Below are 21,631 nucleotides of genomic sequence, written 5' to 3'. Positions count from 1 at the left end.
GCGAGAGAGCGAGAGCGAGAGAGCGAGAGTGCGAGAGAGCGAGAGAGAGAGAGAGAGAGAGAGAGAGAGAGAGGGGGAGAGAGAGAGAGGGGGAGTGAAAGAGATTGACCGAGAGGGAGAGAGAGAGATTGACTGAAAGGGAGAGATTGACGAGAGGGAGAGAGAGATTGGCCGAGAGAGGGAGAGAGAGGATAGAGAGGGATAGACCGAGAGCCAGAGCAAGAGAGGGAGAGAGAGTAAGATGGACTGGGAAGGGGAGGGAGATTGAACAAGAGGGAGAGAAAGGAAGCGGGAGAGAGAGCAGGATGGACTGGGAGGGCGGGGAGAGAGGGATTGAGGGGGAGAGGGGGTAAACAGTATTGTGAGTTGAGGAGAAGTGAGCAGTCAGACGCAGGGGTCATCCCGACGGAGAGGAGGTGCTAAGCGGTTTTTTTTTATCAGTCGTCGGCGGCGACAGTAGCACACGAGGGGAGAGAGAGGGGGGAGAGAGGGGAGAGAGGGGGGAGAGAGGGGGCCGGCGGCCGGGCGGGATGACAGCAGCGCCAACAACGAGAGTGAGATGAACGGGTGTCCTCAGGCCCTCTCACTCTTCCCCTGTGTGTACGTTGTGAGGTGTACACACACAAGCGCACCCCCTGCGGAGAACACTCTTTGCGACGGTCCGTCTCTGTGCTTTCATTTAGCAGATGCTGTAATCCAAAGTGATTTACATGTGTTTAACCTTTATAAATAGAAGGTAGGGTCTGTCTGGCCACACGGTGGCATGTGTCTCAGGAGGTAGAGCGGGTTGGCTGCTAACCGGAAGGTTGCTGGTTCAATCCCCAGCTCCCCGGAGTGTCGAGGTGTCCCTGAGCGAGACACCTCAACCTTGACTGCTCCCGACGTGCCGGCTGTCAACTTGCACGGCTTACACCTCCGTCGGTTTGTGAATGTATGAATGAATGGGTGGATGTTGGGCAATATTGAAAAGCGCTTTGAGGGGCCACTGGTTAGAGAAGCGCTGCATAAATGCAGTCCTCGTTTACCGTTTATCGCTCAGTGATGCATCCAGGTCGACCGCAGACCGGGCCGGGACCATCGCTGCCTGGCCCTGTCCGACAGCCATCCTTTCAAAACAAGAGCGTGTTATTTACTTCTGTTTCATAGCGGGGCCCCCATTTGATCCGTTACATGGAAAACAACATATACACCCCACATACCTCGGTTTAGCGTGCTACCGGCCGGGGGTTTGAAGGGAACCCGGGCGCGGTGCCTTGACAGCTTATCGATCCAGGTGTTTTAGTCAACAAGGGCGCTGGCTGTGAGAGTGCATCATTATCCCCTCACCACAACATCTCTGGCCCCAACAGTGAGAACTGAGATGGTCTGATTTTGTCAGCCTGCACTCAGGAACAATGGAGGTGCCGTTGGCGTCCGGGCTTTGTTCCTAACTAGCGTCATTATGTGCTCCTTTCTCTGGTTCAATGGTGAGTCTTGTTTTTTTTTTTCCAACACTTGCAATTGATTTCTTGAAAATCCGAATTGCTGTAGAGTTTGTGAAAATAGTTCTTGTAACTCTATGTGGAATTATACAATCGTAGAACTCGATAATTCCATTCCGTTGCACTCGCACACTGTTGCCCGTTAAGTGATTGTAATAACCGATTTTGTTTATTCTTGCAATTTATTTGATTGGCTTCATCATTTTTGTTCTAAACACACTCAAACCAGCGGCCGTAGCTACGACTGAGTCCTCACTAACTCTGCCTGCGACAACGGTGTCAGCCGTGCCTCTCTTGTGTTCCTCTAAGAGGAAAGGAAAACCTGATGAATTCTGTTGACTGTCTCCGCCAGCTGCCAGTGTGTGGCACTTCGGGAGAATTGTAATTCTCAATTTATCGCCGGTTGAAGCCTCAACACCGTAATTGATTGTGTGTCTGTGTGTGTGTGCGTCTGTGGGTGTGTGCGTCCACGCACGTGTTTGTGTGTGTGTGTGTGTGTGTATCCACGCAGGTGTGTGTGTTTGTGTATGTGTGTGTGCGCAGATAGGATAGTGTGCTTAGCAGTCTTGACAGGCTGTGGGAATGTGCTGTCCCACAACACTGCCACCCTGCTCCTCATAATTAGTGTCTTCCCCAAGTCCTGTCCACAGTCTGTCCGTGTCCCCCCCCCCCCCCCAGTTCTCCCCCAGTACTCTGAGTGAGATGCGTCCACACTGGATCAAAGTGCCTACAGGCTGGGTTCTCGGGGGAGAGGGGGAGAGTTTGTCCGGGCATTGGTCCCGATCTCTCCCCCACCGACAATTCCCCTGCCTTGGAGCCAGCCACTGATCTTTTATCTGAGGGGAGACTTCAGTCCGACCGCACTCCCAGGATGCAAAGCAGCAGCAGCAGCAGCAGCCACCGGTTCTTCTTGCTGCAGGGGAGGACGCCGGGGGGGAAACCGTCGGTGGATGTAGAACAACCACCACGAGCCCTCCATCCCACCCCGCCGTCTCGCAGAGTGAGGCCCTGAGTTACCCGGGGCCTCACCCATATTTTACATCCATCAGCTATCTTTCTCTCCTAAAAGGAATCTTTTGTTCCATTTGCCAGATCAAAAGGAGTGCTAAAATATGATGGGGTTTCTCTCCTGCCACCCTCAAGACCCTTGCCTCTTACCTTGCCCTACCAACCCCCTACCAGCACCCTACCAGCACCCTACCAGCACCCTACCTTCCACCATACCGACCCCACCCCGTGCCACCCAACACCCCCACCCCCTCCGACCTTACCACCCACCCTACCCTACGACCCTCCCGCCCCCTACCCCCCTACCCCCCTACCCTCCACCCCTCCCACCAGTACGTGCGTGCCCCTGCCAGTCCGGATCGTCCCTGTCATGGGTGAAGGGCCCCCCCCCCTCGGTGCGTCCGGAACGCCATTCTCCCCCCCCCTTGTCATTCCCTTCTTTGTCATTTTCAGCCACGAATGCTGAGTGAGGCTTTCAGACAGTGACGCGTGTGTCGAGATGGAGACGAAGAGATTGCGGGTGTGTGTGTGTGTGTGTGTGTGTGTGTGTGTGTGTGTGTGTGTGTGTGTGTGTGTGTGTGTGTGTGTGTGTGTGTGTGTGAAGGAGGAAGACATTACTCAGCTCATCAGAGCAATTACCAGTCCCCCCCCCCCCCTGCCCACGCCCCTCTCCCTTTGACACGACCAACTGTCGCTTTAATCTGCCTCGGATCCGCTGCCAATTAGCCATGGGTTTTTCTCACCAACATAAGGAACGCATGGAAAGGATTTTTGTTGGGGAGTTTAGATTCAATTGGCATACAAGGAAAGAGTTTGGGCGGCCAGGAGACCCGATGCTCCCTCTGCAGGGAAGATGTCGCTCCATACGTTGGCTCTCAACATCTCCTCAGTATGCGTGGCCTTGTTGTCCCTTTCTGTCAGATAAACAGTAGCCAACAACAGTCATTAACCAGAACTGGATTCCAGCCAGGACCCTCTCCTGGGCAGTGGTGTAGGAGTGGAACTGTTTGTTTATCCATTGCTCGTGTTGTGGTTTTATTTATATTTTCATACCGTGGTAGAAGCACCGTTTGGAATTTAGCAAACCTTGGTGCCAGCCAATTCTGCAGCCGCTCAGATCCAGTTTCAGAGTAGTTTCCTGGCTTCACATCGTTTGTTTGACCCACTATAGATCTGCAGCCTCATTTTCGTTAGCCTGATCTTTACAGAGGGCCTCTGACATTTACTCCTGTTCCCGTTCCCTCCTGATGGCTCAAGCTCTCTCTAGCTCTTTATTCTTTCTCCTTTTTGGTTCTCCTTTTACCCAACATATTTACCATAACAACGTTTAAAGTCAGAGACCTCTCGTTATGTCCATGTCATTTTGTCTTCCCCCTGGCTGGGTGAACGAATTGGGGCATGGTCGCTGGGTGATGCACACGCAACAACATCAGCAACCAGCCTCACAACATCAGCTTGCTAATACGAAGGGTAGCTGTCACAGCAGTCGCCCACTGAGGTGGGCTTTGCTCGTTGGACTGCTGCAAGTTGAATGGTGCCGCCGCATGTCAAACAGGCCAGAGGTGCATCATGTTGCTGCAGAAGAACAACATTCTCACTTAAGCACTGTCTCAGAATATGCATCAAATCCAACCACCTGCAGATCACCCTTGGGATGGGCTGTGTGTTTGTGTGAAGGTCTATTGCCGCCCCAGGTTATAGAATCCTTGTGAACAGGAGATGTGTGAGGTGACTTTGAGGCTTCCGTAGTTTGTTCTTAGGTGTGTGTGTGTGTGTGTGTGTGTAACTGGAATTAAACGACTAATTTCTCCTCACATCGATTAAAAACATACTAGCCATTATTTGAATCATCTAAACTTATCAAAATGCATTCAAATGTCCACTTTTCGTGGCACAACTCACACCTTGGATTAGAGTGAATGTATAAATCCCCCCCCCCCTAGATATGTAGTAATGTTGTAAACAGTTGAAGTCTAAAGACAACTGCTAACAACTGCTAGCCGAGAGTTCCCCTCCTACATCCCATTAGCCCACCTCACCTTAGCTAGCATAGCCATAGCACACCACAGCACTTTAAGACCTTGCCCTGGGGTTTTCTGGGTACAATTGGGTTGCCGCTCTGAGTGTGATTAAAACAATGGTTCATGAAAGGCAGGAGGTGGCAGCTGTGAATGTGTTCCAGGATAACAAGCCTACTAATACAATCAGAGTTTGAGCGGGTGAAAGGTCTCCATCCAACATGACAACAGCCCGCGGGGGGGGGGGGGGGGGGGAGGCAGGCGGGGAGAAAATGGGCAAAGGTTTCACCAAGAGCTCAAGATCACTGTACCGTGATGCTGGGGTAACATAATCCGAATGAAAAGTATGTATGGTAATTTATTTAGTGTCTTCTTTAGACTGCAACTGTTTTCAGGGGGGGTACTTACACATTCATATTAATTCAATGTGTGAGTTGGGCTGTGGAAATTTGAATGCATTTTGATACGTTTAAATCATTCAAATAATTATAGGTATGTTTTTAGCAATTGGAGGATAAATTATTATTGGAGATCCAGTCACACACACACACACACACACACACACACACACACACACACACACACACACACACACACACACACACACACACACACACACACACACACACAACCCACTGTCTGGAACTCTACCTTCTTAACATTCAGTTTCTACCTCACCTGTGTATTATTGCCTCTTTGTCTGATTTGAATTCCGAATTATCTCCGTGGCCTAGTTCTTTACACAACAGTAGAACACACGCACGTTGATTTTATCCCTCCTCACAATCTTTTTATAAAGTCTGTCTGCCTCGTCGAGGAAAGCTAAGGGAACAGCTACAGCGTTTAACCCCCGGTGAGAACCCTACTGTGAGACCATGCAGAGGGGGGTTTGGAGGGAAGACGAGGAGGGGAAAATAAAATATAGGATCGACCGAGGAATTTCGGCGATTGAGTTTCAGCAGGTGTACCTCCTCCAGTGTGAGAGAGAGAGAGAGAGAGAGAGAGAGAGAGAGAGAGAGAGAGAGAGAGAGAGAGAGGATTATGAAGGGGCCGACCAGGGAGCAGACAGCAGGCGTTTATGAGTTGTCCTCGCCTCTTCTGACAGGGCGCCCTCACTCATGCGTGCAAACGTACTTTGAGCGCGCTCGCCAAAGCAGCGCCACATGTATAGGACAGTCAGGCCGACTGTCACTCTGTTTGTGTAGCGTTAGCATGTTCGCGGCGTCCGACTGCAGTCCTAGTCACAGGTGTATGAACGGATTGCAGCTTTGCACACGCACACGCACACCGCACATACTCATTCCAACCGCGAGGGAGATCGGGACACACATCCTCCGAACCACGCCGCAAAGTATAGTATTAGTTGGATTATGCGTCATTATTTCTACCTCACCGCTAAATTAATGTGTGCCAGATGAGAAAACATCGTTCACTATTTGCTTTTCCCCGGTGCTTTACTTCAGACACCAAATCTTCGTCTGACAATTAGCATTATCATGTTAATTATAGCTATTAAAAAGTGTTTAGATGAGCCTCTGCAGTGAAGTCAGCTTTTGCTTGGTTTCTTTGACTCTAATACACACACACACGCACGCACGCACGCACACACACACACACACGCGCAAGCACACACACGCAAACACACAAACAACCACACAAACACATCAATTAATTGTATTGTATACATTATATGGAGCCATTAATGTCATAATATTCTGATACACATGTCATGTGATTTGGTAGCTTGTAGCTTAGTATAAATGAATTCTTCTTTGGGCCTTACGTTGCTCCCAGCTAGTGGATTGTGCTAGTTACATCTTTACCTCACCGTAACTGTATCTCTGGTCACCCAAGTGTGTGTGTGTGTGGTTCATCTTCACGTCACTGTAACAGTATCTCCTCTCACGCAGGGGTGTGTTTGTGTTTCAGGTGCAGGCGATGTTGTGGCGTGTGGGATCAGGTGGCAGGATGACGTTGGCCAAGCTCCTCCTTCCCTTCCTCATGCTCCAGCCCTTCTCTGAAGGTGAGTTTCTGTGGTGGTGAGGTTCAGAGTGAGTGAATGAATGAATGCTCACCGAGCTAACAGCGGGCCGACAGGAGGCCGATAAAGAAGCGCTAAGATTAGCTATTTTCCTGTTTCTAGCACGACTTTGAACAACAGTAATGGCTTGGTAGTCAAGTTTGGTAGACCGGAGAATAGTGGGTTTCAGTAATCTTGCATCTCGCATCTGCTTTATGTGCCTATATTTTGTTGTGTCAAATGTTTTTAAGACGGAAAATCAACGTTCGGTACGGAAAAAAGTGAGCATATGGTTGAAAACGACGGCAAAGTCTTTCACTTGAGAGATTGAACACCCCTCAGTGTTTAATGTGATTACTTCAAAGTGTTAGCGATTTGGTTTTGAAGTAATTAAGGGACATCAATCTTCTTATTCTGGACAAGCATGACTCCCCCTTCTGGATTTTGGAGATTTTTACAGAGAATTATAGACAACAAATTATAGACAACAAATTATATGATATATGGATGATAAGATTTACTCCGAAAGGATCACTGGGCCTTAAATACCAATGTGCTGCACAATATTATCCAAAATGACCATCATCCATTACCGATCGCCAATTCCATTTCACCACTCTCTCTGTCCTAACTCATCTTTCTCGAGACAATTTCACTGAGCAACACAATATTACACTCCCCCATAGGGCTGCGATTTATTTGCTGCCATTATCTCATCGCCACTTTCTCAAGCTGTCATTAACTCGTGGCTGCTCTCTCCTCTCTGAGTCTAAAAAGAGACGGAGAGAGAGAGAGAGAAAGACTGCCTGGACGGTGCGCTGAAGAGTGTGTCTCTGACGGACAGGACACTTCCAATAACATGCAGTACTGAACCAGCGGTGGACGTGATTGCGTTCGCTCCACAACCTCTTTCCGTCAACGGCAACTGGTTAATCACTGGCTTACCGCTTCAGAGCTATAGCCTGCCAGCACGCATCGCCCATTCTCTCTCTCTCTCCCCTTCTCTCTATGTGACTCCCTCTCCTACGCCCCCTCTCTCTCTCTCTTTCTCTCTCTCCCCGTCTCCATCTCCCTCCCCTCCTCTCTCTGTGTCTCCTTCTCCGACGCCCCCCCCCTCTCTCTCCATCTCTATCTCTCCTCCTCTCTCTCTCCGTCTCTATCTACCTTTTCTCGTCTCTCTCGCCGTCTCTATCTACCTCTCCACCTCTCTCCCCCTCTCTCTATCCGTCTCTTTATACCTCTCCTGCTCTCTCCCCCCTCCTCGTTCTCCGTATCCTCCTCTCTCTCTCTCCTCTTCTTTCTCTGTCTCTCTCTCCCCTCCTCTCTCTCTGTCTCTATCTAACTCTCCTCCCCTTTCTCCCCCCCCCTCTCTCCCTCTCTGTCTCTCTCCCCTCCTCTCTCTCTGTATCTCTCTCCCCTCATCTCTGTGTCTCCCTCTCCTATACCTCCTCTCCCTGTCTCCCGCTCTATCGCCCTCTTCTACTCTCCCCCATAGCTCCACACCGATACTGAACCCTTCCCTTTAATCCAACCTGTGTGCGAGTGTGTGTGTACTCCTACCCCCCCAGCCAACGTAACCCATTGGCACACTGGCCCAGTTCTCCTCTGTGATAACTGGAGGGGATGATCAAAACTGGGATTATTTTCTCTCTCTCTCCCCGTTCCTCCTTCGAGGGCTCACTCTGTTGCTCGGTGCTAATTAAGCCACAGGTAGAGACGGCAGCCTTGCGCAAACAACGGAGGAAATAAAGGGTCTGGAATACATTTAAATAAATTGAAAGAGGACGGGCAACGTGTGTGGGCGCCCGTGCGTTTCTCTTCCTACCACGTAGACCCGTCCCACGTGTTTATATATGTCGGACCGCACTGCATTTTGATTAATTTGAATTAAACATTTGCCACCATTTTCCTTTATCGTGAAGGAAAATGAAGCCAAGGGCATAGACTAGGGGTGGAAATCGCAGGGTACCTCACAATGTGACAAGTTATGCGATACTGCAATTATTAATATATTGTTAGTCAATCCTATGACGATACATCACAATATATGTTTAAGGATGACAACAAATGACTCTGAAAAGGTAAAGTGCTGGATTTCTTTCTTTATTCATGGTCCAAACTTAATATTTCAGTTACTCTTCTTTGGTTACTTCACTTCCAATCAAGTTTCCCTTATTCATTTTTTGAGCGCCACCTCGAGGAACGGGGAAATGGTTTTAGAGCGCCTTATTTTATTAACTCAAATATAAAAAATTGCATTAATTACTAAATTTTCGAAATGAAAAAAATCGATATTTGGCGCCAGTGTATTGATTCTAGTATCGCACAAAGAAGGGAGACGATATATTGGCTAATCGATATTTTGTCCCACCCCTATTGTTCATATGTTTGACCTCACTGTGTATTAATTAACTAACATTTACAACCTCGTAAAGGAAAATGGAGCCTAGGGTATAGACAGGTTTGACGATCACTCACATAACAGACAGGGGTCCTAAGCAGCGATTCAGCCAGAAGAGACCTTTTCTTAAACAGAGCGTCGATGTGGTGCCCACACGCTATGTTATACAACAGCTGTATCCATTCACCGTGATGTCGATGTAAATGCTCCTTTGCCCTCTGCCCCCCCCCCCCCCCCCCCCCACAGCCTCCAACCAACCGCCAAGCTTCAACAACTACTTCTTCAAGACCTACCTCCTGATCTACGAGAACACGGCCATCGGTGAGTCTGCGCCCAGCGCTGGTGCGCCGTTGTGTGTGGATTGTGAGGATGGATGCGAGGAACGTCAGGCCGACTCGTGCTTGACTTGTTTTCACTGCAAAGCAAACGTCCCTCCCCCCAGAAGGAACTGTAACCAAGAACAGAGCAACCCATGTACGATTGTCAACAGAGACATGAACAAACACACACATTTAGTTTGTCTGGTGAAGTCTGTGTGTGTGTGTTTGGATGTGTGCGTGTTTCGTTGTGTATGTGTGGGTCTGTGTGTGTGTGTGTTTGCATGTATGTGTGTGTTTAGTTATGCGTGTGTATGTGTGTGCGTGCTTGATGTGTGTGTGTGTGTATGTGTGTTTGGTTGTGTGTGGCGCGTTTGCATGTACTGTGTGTGTTTGTTTGGTTGTGCATGTGTGTCTACCTGTCTGTGTGTGTGTCTGTGTGTGTGTGTGTGTGTGTGTGTGTGTGTGTGTGTGTGTGTGTGTGTGTGTGTGTGTGTGTGTGTGTGTGTGTGTGTGTGTGTGTGTGTGTGTGTGTGTGTGTGTGTGTGTGTCTGTGTGTGTTAGTAGACAGAATCCCGCGTGGGCAGAGGACTACAGCAGTCTGTGTGAAGTGCAAGTGACACAAAAGCTGCATGCACCCGGAATCGACTCTCCTCCGTCGGAGTCGACGCGCCGATGAAAGGGTGCCTGCAGCTTCCCCGTCTCCCCGTCATGCCGTGCGCTGTCCCTCCCCGGGCCCACGGAGGCTTACAGTACTGAGTAAAGCCTTCTCTGGGGGAGCAGCAGTTTCCCAGCAGCCTCTGCTTCTTCCCCCCCTTTGCCTTTGTCATCTCGGTTTGGGTTGCAGTGATTGACAGCGCAATTTATTGATGTCTGAGGTTACCTCCTCCTCCTCCTATCAGAGGCCTGGTTATAATTTTAAATCCGAAACGTTTTTCTTGTGTTGTTACTTTCCGTCACCCGCTCTCCTCTGATGCCATCGCCCTGTCCTCTGGCCCAGCCTCAGCCTCGGTCGGCCTCGCCAGCGGCCAGACTCAAACTGAGGAAATAGAGGCTGGATATACAGGGATGGATCGGGCTCCATTTTGTGTCGGATTGAAATACGAAAATGGGGCTGTTTTTTTTTTATTTATTGAAGGTTGATCGAATCCATAGGTAGTAAAAATGGCCATTAATGATCCGCGGAGACCTTCCATAATTATGTTTCAGTCTGTGAACGTGTGCCATGGCTTTATCCATCTTCCGTTACCACGGAGTCCCGTGGAGGGTACAGTGGTTCAATCTGTTTCTGACAGATATAAAAACTCTAGGGCCTAACGGGTCTGCTGTCAACCCCAACGCCATTAAGATTAGTTGTGTGTGTGTGTGTGTGTGTGTGTGTGTGTGTGTGTGTGTGTGTGTGTGTGTGTGTGTGTGTGTGTGTGTGTGTGTGTGTGTGTGTGTGTGTGTGTGTGTGTGTGTGTGTGTGTGTGCATTGTGTCTATGTGACTTGTTTGTGTGTGTGTGCATTTTGTTTAGGTGTGTTTGTGCGCTTTTGTTTGTTTGTGTGTACGTGCAGTGTGTGTATGTGTGTGTATGTGCATTGTGTCCATGTGTGTGTACGTGAGGTGCATTGTCACACTATATAGCTCATGGAATAACATTTAGAATCATTCTTTAAAGACTGCAGAACCTATACCACAGCGAACTCAAACGCACTCGCTCTTTAGTTTAAGCTTCCTGTCCTAATCAGCATTATGCTGCCCTGTCTCTGGGAATAGGAGGATCCTCCTCGCTCCTTTCCTCCTCTGGTGTATACTCCTGGAGTCAGGAGAAGGAAAGGTCATCATAACCAAAGCATAATTATTTCTGTGCCCTCACCAAATACCACAAGCACTCTACCCAACCTTGCACCACTCAAACTTTTCTATAGCCTTTTCAAAGTGGGCTCGCTCTGCTTTTGTCACAACATCGGCCGACGGAGAACGTTTCCCCCCCAGCCCCATGTTCTCGTCAGCAGACAGCAGACCTTAGCCTCGAACAAAATCACTTGATGACCTATTGGTTACTCGGCTGAATGTGGCGTTTCAAGGTCTGATTGGTTCCATACAAACTTTCCAAGGTAGCTTTCCATGAAGGAAGTCATACTACATCATATGTTACTTCAACCGCACTGATGCACAATACACACATAATAACAATGGTGACAGTTTGCACTCATGAGCTTACACACACACACACACACACACACACACACACACACACACAGAGAATTTGCACTCATGACCTTACATTGTTATCCGTTTTCCTAACTACTTGTTTTCCTTCCTTTTAACTTTATTCAAGTGTCACAAACCAGTGGTTCTATCTCCAAGTATCTCACCACGGGTTCCCAGCCTTAGCAAGCCGACTTGCTGGGCCTCGGCCGCCGGTTGTCTGACCGTGTGGCTGTCTGCTCATTTCCCTATCTGCTCGCTCACAAGTTGCCCTCTGACCATGAATCACGGTGTCCTCCACTCAGGCAGCTGGGCTCCGGTCCAGCGAGCCTATCTATTGGTTTGCAGAGCCGTCACTCATGTCCGCAGCCCCGGCCGCTGATGGCTTATTCAGTGGGGTGATTATGAGGGGTGGAGGGGGGCCGGTGGGGTACTTGAGTGATTGGACAGTGACAATTTGTCAAGCTTATTGTTTATTAGCTCAGCAGATGTCCTCGTCGAGAAGGGCCGTGTGTGTGTGTGTGTGTGTGTGTGTGTGTGTGTGTGTGTGTGTGTGTGTGTGTGTGTGTGTGTGTGTGTGTGTGTGTGTGTGTGTGTGTGTGTGTGTGTGTGTGTGTGTGTGTGTGTGTGTGTGTGCGTGCCTTTGCGAATCAAGTTGAGGGCATCGGGTGACTAGCGATAGACCGAGGTCTCTTTTTGTTTCCTTTGCCAAATATCCTTCCAGTGAATAGCTCCCCAACATTTTAAGTCAAGATTATAATCCTTTTTTTGTTCAGTCGATTTAATATTAAAGGCCAAAAAACGACTTGAGTTCTATTGAGCAAAGGCAGAGCGATAAGCATAATTATATATCTATGCCGTGACTGCTACTTCAATTGCCCTTCTATTAGCATTTCTTTGATGAACGCCCAAACTGAGGTGCTGTCTTGAGTCTTGACTCTCTATCGCCTGAATGCTTGACATCTCGTGGGGATCAGGTAACAAGTTTCTTTGGTTTTCTACCAGCGTTCAGTTACCATGGCCAGGCACTGAACCAATGCTGTCGGTTGGAAACTGCAAACGGTCTGTGTGTGTGTGTGTGTGTGTGTGTGCGTGTGCGGGTGCGTGTGTGTGTGGTGACACCTGGGATACTGTGTGTTCTTCCATCAGTTGGCTGAGGTGTTTACGAGGTCTCTGCCTGTGATGGGAGGAATGGATGAAGGGGACGTTCCTTACTTTGAAGTGGGCTGCCGATACACACAATTACAGACACACAGAGACACAGACACACACACAAACTAAAACACACACACACCCGCACACATTCACACGCACGAACACACACACACACGCACACACGCACACACACACACACACACACACACACATACACACAAACACACACACACACAGTTTTGCAGTTTGCTCTCGCTCTTAATCGCACGCTCGCTCGCACACTCACTCACTCACTCACAAACATCTACACACACCACACACACACGCGCACAGTTTTTCTTACAGTAACACTCAATGCATCATACATGTTCTCACGCACACAAGAACATCCAGACACGGCCAGACCACTTGGTGCTGGAGTCTGGGCAGCGGATCAGTGGCTTCCAGGGGATGGCTTGTGCAGGCTTGGCTGTCTGCACACAGATCCGTCCGCACAAAGATCTGTCTGCACCCAGAACCACTTGTTTATTTATCCGAGAGCCAGGATGGAAGCCGTCCAACTACCTGAGTCTTCAACCCGAGATTACACCTCAGACTTACCTGCTCGTTAATGTCTGCGCAAGTCCGCTCACACTATCTGGCGTACTCGCTCATTAATTCACACGCTCCACTCGCTAGCAACTCTCCCAGCTTTCAACCTCAAAGCAGCGGGCATAAAGATGCAGGGGTGCACGGTTGCTTGCTTGCAGAATGCAGCGTTAGTTAGTGGTGACTGCAATATAACCTTATATTTATTGTGAGGTACAGTGAGCTGCCACTGACTCTGTGCCCATAGAAATACAAAGGGACACACACACGCACACACACACACACACACACACACACACACACACACACACACACACACACACACACACACACACACACACACACACACACACACACACACACACACACACACACACATACAAATACAGATACACATACATATGCACACACAAACACACACACATGTGTGCGCCACACGCGTGCCCCATGCACAAACACTCCACCATTGGTGTGGCAAAAAGCCATGAGGGATTTGTTGCTACAAACACACAAACCACGGCATTGTGTTGAATATGACTAATCACGTCAAACGTTTATTTTAACGCTGGCATGTGTTTGTGATTTGTGAATTTTGGTCACACGCATGTTTGGAAATAACAATCTCACTGGGGGGGCTGCAAGAGAAGAAACCGCCATTTGAATGCGAGGGCTGATAACAATGTGTTGTGTCAGGGAACGGGATGGGTAATTAAAGTACGCGAAGGCTCTTTGATTTAAACCCTCTCATCTCCTAATCCACTTTGCCCTGATTCCACAGATTACGCTCTCTACTGAGTGATGAACTAACCAAGCACAACATTTGTTCAAAACGAGAGAAACTTCCGTGCTCCGGTGGGACCCACGTGCTTTGTATTGACGTGCGTGCCGTGAGTCTCTTGTTGTCGTGTTGGATTACGTTCAGACCACTTGATCAGGTTCAACTTTGTTAACACACAGCGTGTGAACAGTCCAATCCACTCTAATGAGTGCATTTGTGTCTAATGAGTGGCCTAATAGCAGTAGCAATATTAGTACGAAAAAAAAGGGGCTTTGGTAGCAAAGCCAGCGGAGGCTGATATTATCACTACAGTGTTGGTCCGATAGCGATCTTTTCATTACCAAAGACCTCCATGTAATGACCCTCTTTTGAACCCCTAATCACGGGTATTTTAACCGTGGATACGGAACTGAATTAGCAGAGCTCTCCAAAAAGGAACTTCGACAATGCATTAACGGAGTGTAAGAATGACCCGTGCTTAACCTGATCATCAATAATTCCACGTCACCTTCCCCGGATCGGTTACCGATTCCCCTTCTTCCTCGCTTGATGCCTTTGGTCCTCCTTTACATCCATTCTTTGTCATTCTCCCTCTATTCTCTGCTCTTTGTAGGCTGTCTCCTTGCGTTCTAGTGACGCCGCACATTTGCACACTTGCAGGTTCAATGAGCTCCCTGGACTAATTCAATAATAACCGCTGCTCAGGAAGTAGCTTGGAGGTGCGCCATATTAAAGCAGTCTGTGTGGATGGTTTTAGTGTAAACCGGTGACGTCTCTGCCATCGCCTGCTTCACGCTCTCGAGATGAACTCTCCCTCTCTCTCTGTCTGTCTTTCTCGCTTTCTCTCTCACTCTCACTCTCACTCTCACTCTCACTCTCTGTCTCTGTCTCAAGCCCATATTGCTCGTCATATTTCTGTCCTGCTCCTTAATGCACAACCACACAACACATACAGGTAAAACATAGATAAACAAGCCTACACGTATATATTTTAAATGCACTCGCATGAAAATATATTGACAAAGACCCTCATTACCCTCACACACACCACCCACCCATAAACTCACACACAACATACAACCTAAACACACACACACACACACACCGTGCGCTGCACAGCCATAATTACGCACACATCGCACACCCATAAACACACACACCTCACTCTCAAAAGGTTGAACTTCTCCACTGTAAACAAACTGTTTGCTGCCAGATTATTCTGCTATCTCCAAGAGACTAAATGTAAAAAGTGGATTTGAAGGTCAAGTGGGCATATTGAATTGTTTATCCTTTATCCCTTTGAGGAGCGATTAGAGACATAGTTGTCAGTCACTGTAACTATATTTCATTTAAAAAAAGGTCATGCCCTCTGATTCATAGTTTATATTTCATATTTTCTCTTTCCTATACTTCACTTCAATAAACATCAACGTTTCAAACCAAATTAGTTATGTATATGCGATGAAGGCTGCTTTTCCATGTATGTGCCTGAATAATGATTGTAATTTACTTTCTTTGCAAGCTGTCTTGAGCTTAGTTGATCGGCCAGCCCATAATAACATAATAAAAGCATCTTACTGAGACACTACTCTACAACCTGACCTTGGGATGCAGAGCTGTCTCACAGCCTCTGTGAGAGGTAATCACCGTCTGATCATCTCATGTATGCTGAACCGCATGGAGAGGCTGTTGTTCAGCTCTGACATGGATGCTGCATCGCAGCTTCCCTCGGTCGAGCCCCTTTCCATACAGCAGGCGACAAGCCCGCAAGACAGATTACCCCTAAATCATTTTCCCTCTGCCTTCTCCGGCCGTTCCTGTGCTAAGCTACAATATGGGCTGAGTCCATTTCGCTGTCTCGCCGACGCGCGTTAAATCCTGGGCCGTTCACGCATCAATCTCGCTGACCCTCGCCTCTTCCAGACATACATGGCAGCTTTAGGTCTCCACCATTACCAGTCATGTTCTGCATCCACCTCCTAGCTCCCAGTGAAACGGCGGCCCCTCTGGGCTTGGGCCGGTTCATTCATCTTATGTTTGATGGGGTCGGGGACTGCAATGGCCAGGGCTGGAACCAGGTTTCTGCAGACCGGACTGAGATACGTACTCACGACACCCAAATCAACACGCTGTGCATGCGAAACGACTGCACGGACACACTCGAGGAAGGACGCCTCCTCCTGCCCTGATGTGGCTAAGGAGGTAGAGCGGGTTGTCTCTTAACCGGAAGGTTGCTAGTTCGATCCCTGGCTCCACCTAAGCTGATTGTCGAGGTGTCCCTGAGCAAGACGCCTCACCCTAACTGCTCCCGACGAGCTGCCTGTCGTCTTGCATGGTTGACACCGCCGTCGGTGTGTGAAGGTTTGCATGAATGAATGAATGTGAGGTAATATTGAAAAGCGCTCTGAGTGGCCACTGGTTAGAAAAGCGTATAAATGCAGTCCATTTACCGTTTATGGTGAAGCAGAGGAATGAGGGAAGATGAGCTCAGGTGTAATGAGGGGATGGAGTTCGTTGGATGATCCAGGCGAGGGCTTTTTTTTTCGAGAGCCTTTATGTGAGCACTTGCTTCGGGTGAACGTTGAAGTCCCACTCAGCAGATGTGTGCCCGAGTCTGAGGGGCCAGCCCGAGCACGCAGACACATGTGATCAACTGGCACGCTACCCCAGCAGTGCATCCCTTAGCAAACGGCACAGCATCCCTCACTGCCGGTGAGTCTGAGTCTGCAATCGGTGGATGTGGCTCTCGTCCCGTGCGAGCCCAACGTCTGCTGGTGTGTCGACGTGGGCGTGTGTCTGTGTTGTGAGGAGTCTCAACGATAGAAACGTTATCTCTCAGCAGCAGTGTTGTCGTCCCTGTGATTAGCGGCACCTAGTCCCCGCAGGGGCCCGCTCGTCTTAAGGGCCCTCGTGGAATCACAGAAGGTATTCTTGATGACGGGGACAAGCTTTCCTACTGGTGCTTTATATATTCGTGCGCTGAACCAATGCTGTCGGTTGGTGACTGCAAACCGTGTGTGTGTGTGTGTGTGTGTGTGTGTGTGTGTGTGTGTGTGTGTGTGTGTGTGTGTGTGTGTGTGTGTGTGTGTGTGTGTGTGTGTGTGTGTGTGTGTGTGTGTGTGTGTGTGTGTGTGTGTGTGTGTGCGCTTCTCCCCAGCCTATCCCCAGCCTATCAGCACTCCCTCTCATCCTCTGCCACCTGCTTTAGCCACCCCTGCTTTAGTCTGACTCCCCACTGGGCGAGACCGTGGAGGAGAGAGTCTCGCTCTTGCGCCATTCCTCCCCCCCCCCCCCCCCCCCCAACACACACACACAGGATATAATAGGTTCCACGGTCCAGTGGTATCGACAAACACACGATAAATCACGATAGTGTGTCGCGTTGTGTGCGTTTAACCCGGCGACTAATGCGAACGGTTCATGAAAACACCATGGCGACATCGTGGTGATCCCACGACGACTGCCCAACACTTTGTCCTTCACTTGTTTCTCCCTGTCGTCTCTTCTCTCCCCGACTCTGTGCTCTGAGTCTCTCTCCCTCTCTCTCGCTGTCTCTGTCTCTCTGTTTCTGACGACGCTGAAGTTGGCATCCGATTCGCAGCATCCGATTCGGCAGCTGGTCCACTTTAAATCGGTCCTGATTGGAAACCACTACACCTAGACTCTTCAAATCTGGACTAAATTTTCACAGTGAGGCTATACATTATATAAAACATAGTTACAGATTTGTGAAACCTTTTTTTCTATTTGTGAAAATGCAATACAGGCTAATTTTAACGCTTTTTAGGGGTCCAGACTGCATTAGAACGGGTCCTGATTGAAAACCACTACACCTAGACTCTTCAAATCTGGACTAAATGATCACAGTGAGGCTATACATTATGTAAAACATAGTTTCAGATTTGTGAAACCTTTACCCTATTTTGAAAATGCAATAAAGGCACATTTTAATGCTTTTTAGGGGTCCAGACCGCATTAGAACTGATCCTGATTAAAAACCACTACACCTAGACTCTTCAAATCTGGACTAAATTATCACAGTGAGGCTATACATTATGTAAAACATATTTTCAGATTCGTGAAACCTTTACCCTATTTGTGATAATGCAATACAGGCTCATTTAGGGGTCCAGACCGCATTGCATTTTCACAAATAGGGTAAAGGTTTCAAAAATCTGAAACTATGTTTTACATAATGTATAGCCTCACTGTGATAATGTAGTCCAGATTTGAAGAGTATAGGTGTAGTGGTTTTCAATCAGGACCGATTTGAAGATTCTAAGTGGTTTTCAAGCCGAATCGGATGCTGCGAATCGGATGCCAACTTCAGCGTCGTCTGTTTCTGTCTCTCTCTCTATCTCTCTGCTCTGTCTCTCTACCTCTCTCTGTCTCTCTGACCTTCTCTCTGGTTTCTCTATGACTCCCTGTTTTCTCTCTCTGTTTTGTCACTCTCTCTCTGTCGCTCTCTTCCTCAGTCCCTATCTCCCTCTCTCTCTCAACCCTCTCTCCCTCTCTCTTTTCTCTGACTCTCTCTCTCTCTCCTCTGACTCTCTCTCTCTCTCTCTCCTCTCCTCTCCTCTCCTCTCCTCTCTCTCTCTCTCTCTCTCTCTCTCTCTCTCTCTCTCTCTCTCTCTCTCTCTCTCTCTCTCCTCTGAGTTAGTCCTCCCTCTCTTCCTTCTACTTTCTGTGTTTTCTCTTCAACCCTTGTGTCTAGCCGGTCTAATTTCTAACTTGCGTCTGAGAGTTTTTTTTTCTTACCCGGCGTGACATTCCTTCACCGCACCTGCGAGCAGCAGGGGGTGCCAGCGGCCCCCGAATCGTAACCTCCGTGGCGTGGAGCGGCGTGGAGGCCAGGAGCATTGAACTCACCTGAGCTGCCTCATCCTCAGCCTCGACGCCGGAGAGCCAGGGTACCGACGCTGCCGTTTGACAGACCCCCACTGAGGCTCCTACGGGGGATAAGTTGAGAATTATTTCCAGGGTTTTCTACCTGTGAGAGATAGACAGACAACATGAGGAGGACGGAGAGAGAGAGAGGGAGAGGGAGGGAGAGAGGGAGTGGGAGGGAGAGGGAGGAAGATGACGTGAGAGAGAGAGAGAGGGAGAGCCAGAGACAGCGACGGACAGTGGAAGCATGTAGTATGGCAGCTGGCTGTGTGTGCGTGAAATTTCTCCGGGTTGTAAAAGTTAATTGAAAGTGTCTGTGTGGCGGCGCGGCGAGACGCCAGGTGAGCGCCGCTGCCAAGGCAACCGGCGCTGAGCCGTGACAGGTGTCACGGCGATGGCGGGCGTGGCGAGATTACCTGCGCCCCCCCCTCCCCCTCCCCACTGCGTCGCCGGAGGCTGCGTGGTCACGTGTCCCCCCCTCACGCTGGGTACCCCTATACTATGTGTCCACTCTCATGCTGGGTACCCTATGCTACGTGTAGGGGTACTCTGCGTTGTCTTGGTGGTGTTGTCATAGTTACGGAGGACTTTTAGCCATGTGATGAGGCCAATACGGTATTATGAATGCACTGTTTCTTCGTGCCACTCTATTCCATACCATAGTCCGCTTTTTATTGAAGGAAAGGTCACCTCATGTTAAAGGAGGGTTGCCTGCAGGGATGGTACACCCATCATGTGTGTGCGTGTGCCTTGGAGGTGTGGGGGAGGGTTGTGCGTGCACGTGGCTCCTCAGAGCTGGGTAATGAGCTAGGCGTTGCCGGCTGGTGGCGGCAGGGCGGATCAGGCTCCAGCACCTGCTTATCTGGCTCAGGTGGGCTGCGGCTGATGCCTGCCTGAGTCACAGAGAGCAACTAACCTGGAAATGGATGTTTCACACCAGTAACCTCCTCTCTGCTGCGTCGCAGGCCGCCATCCCAGTATCACAGGCAGGCTGCACCCTGTGTGTGTGTGTGTGTGTGTGTGTGCATGTGTGTGCGTGTGTGCGTGTGTTCGTGCTCTTGTGTGTTGATATGTGTGTTTCTTTCAGATAACTTGTTTGTGTGTGTGTGTGTGTGTGTGTGTGTGTGTGTGTGTGTGTGTGTGTGTGTGTGTGTGTGTGTGTGTGTGTGTGTGTGTGTGTGTGTGTGTGTGTACGTGTGTATGTGGGTTTATACGCGTTTCTCTGTCAGATTACTTGTGTGTGTGCCTGTGTTTGATGCCAGTTTTCCACATTAAACTTAGGTGTCACTTTGAAGTAGGGCCATAGGTCTGTGTGTGCCAGAATTAGCATTATTCCACCGTGTGTCGTCGCTGTAAAACGACAAGAAAAAGTAAACAACCTGACCTTTCCTCAAATGACATGACAGGAAACAAGAAATTACATGAATTCCCCCTTTAAGCCTCACCCTACACATGCAGAGGGGGAGGGAGAACGATGGGAGAGAGGGAGACATACCTTCACTATATAGGATGGATGTGTTTTTCCTCCAGTGGGACTACTATTACACACCCACAAACAAATAGTACTTAGCATCTTGTAGCATCTTATCCTAGTTCCCTTTTTCTATACAGTGAATGGGTTAACCTAGCGATTGTTAGTGCTTGGCACTTGGTTCCATGAACATCCTTACTGTACCGAAAGCAATATATTCTTGTTTCTCTTTCTTCTGACAAATGTACTTATTGTAAGTCGCTTTGGATAAAAGCGTCTGCTAAATGCCCTAAATGTAAATGTGCTATTAGACCACCTGTAAAGCATAAAGGTGGGTTACTACCACCACAGGCTGCGTTGATGAGGGGGCCGTTGGCTGTGTCTCTGGTAACAGACCCTGGTCTGACAGTGCCAATGGCTCTCTGCGTTGCGGTCGTACCCACAGGCCGCAGTACATTATCAGCCCTGGTAATTGGAGGCTGGGGTGCATGCTATGGAAAAAGGTTATCTCGTCCTTTGTCTTGAAAGGTGACATTTGTTCTCTTAAAGGCCAGTACGCCGGCGGCAGATAGTATTAATTGACAAGTGCAGGGTGGGCCCTTACAGTCCCTTATCTCCGACGTGGATCTGCTGCCTCACACACTTTCTGCTGTAAACGGGTATCTGACTTTTTCTAGATCTAGATCTTGATCGAGAATTTTTAATCCAGAGTTGCACAGAGAGAGAGCAGAAGAGAGTGAGAGTTTGAAACAAAAACAAACTCTCACTCCCCTCTCCCTCCCCTCTCCACTCCCCTCTCTTCCCCCTCCCTTCCGTGCGTTCAGTTCTCTGCCGGGGATAAGTGATGCATTTCACGCTTGGTGATTGACACGCAAGATCGATTTCTCCGACCACTCAGGAGGAGGGGAGAGACACCCCGATTGGGCAGATATATCTGAATGGTGTCGTACAAAGTCTGGCCTAGGCTACTCGTAGTACATATTCTGAGAGCATGTTTCACTCGCTAATACCTGAAGGACGAAAATTCTAAGGGAGTACCTGTAAATAATAGCAATTGAATCTTACCTTTTGCACCTTTTTAAATAATTATTTGATAGTGCTGTGGTGAATATTCGAAATTCTGCGAGTATTTGACACTTTGTCTAGCTATTTGTTTACCATAATCTTTGTGGGTTTTTATGTCTGTGTGCATGCGTGCGTGTTAAATGAAGAACAGGAGGGACTAAACTATCATTTAACTATTTTTTTTCGTCTCTCAGCGCAAATGGCTTTTGACACCCAACACGGTTCTTAGGAGTGTAATTCATTTATT

The 21,631-nt window shown here is 48.8% G+C and overlaps 1 protein-coding gene across 1 annotated transcript in view; it reads left to right on the top strand.

The window, feature by feature from the left end:
* The window catches only part of cdh23 (cadherin-related 23), a 160,408-nt gene that overhangs the window by 3,578 nt on the left and 135,199 nt on the right, over positions 1 to 21,631 (top strand). Inside the window, 2 exon segments of the mRNA XM_060073834.1 lie at positions 6,437 to 6,530; positions 9,175 to 9,249. Of these exon segments, the coding sequence (XP_059929817.1) occupies positions 6,446 to 6,530; positions 9,175 to 9,249 (160 nt within the window). The 5' untranslated portion in view covers positions 6,437 to 6,445.

Source organism: Gadus macrocephalus, chromosome 15, assembly GCF_031168955.1.
Source record: "Gadus macrocephalus chromosome 15, ASM3116895v1".
Classification (NCBI taxonomy): domain Eukaryota; kingdom Metazoa; phylum Chordata; class Actinopteri; order Gadiformes; family Gadidae; genus Gadus; species Gadus macrocephalus.
This window is presented reverse-complemented; position numbering and strand designations above follow the sequence as displayed.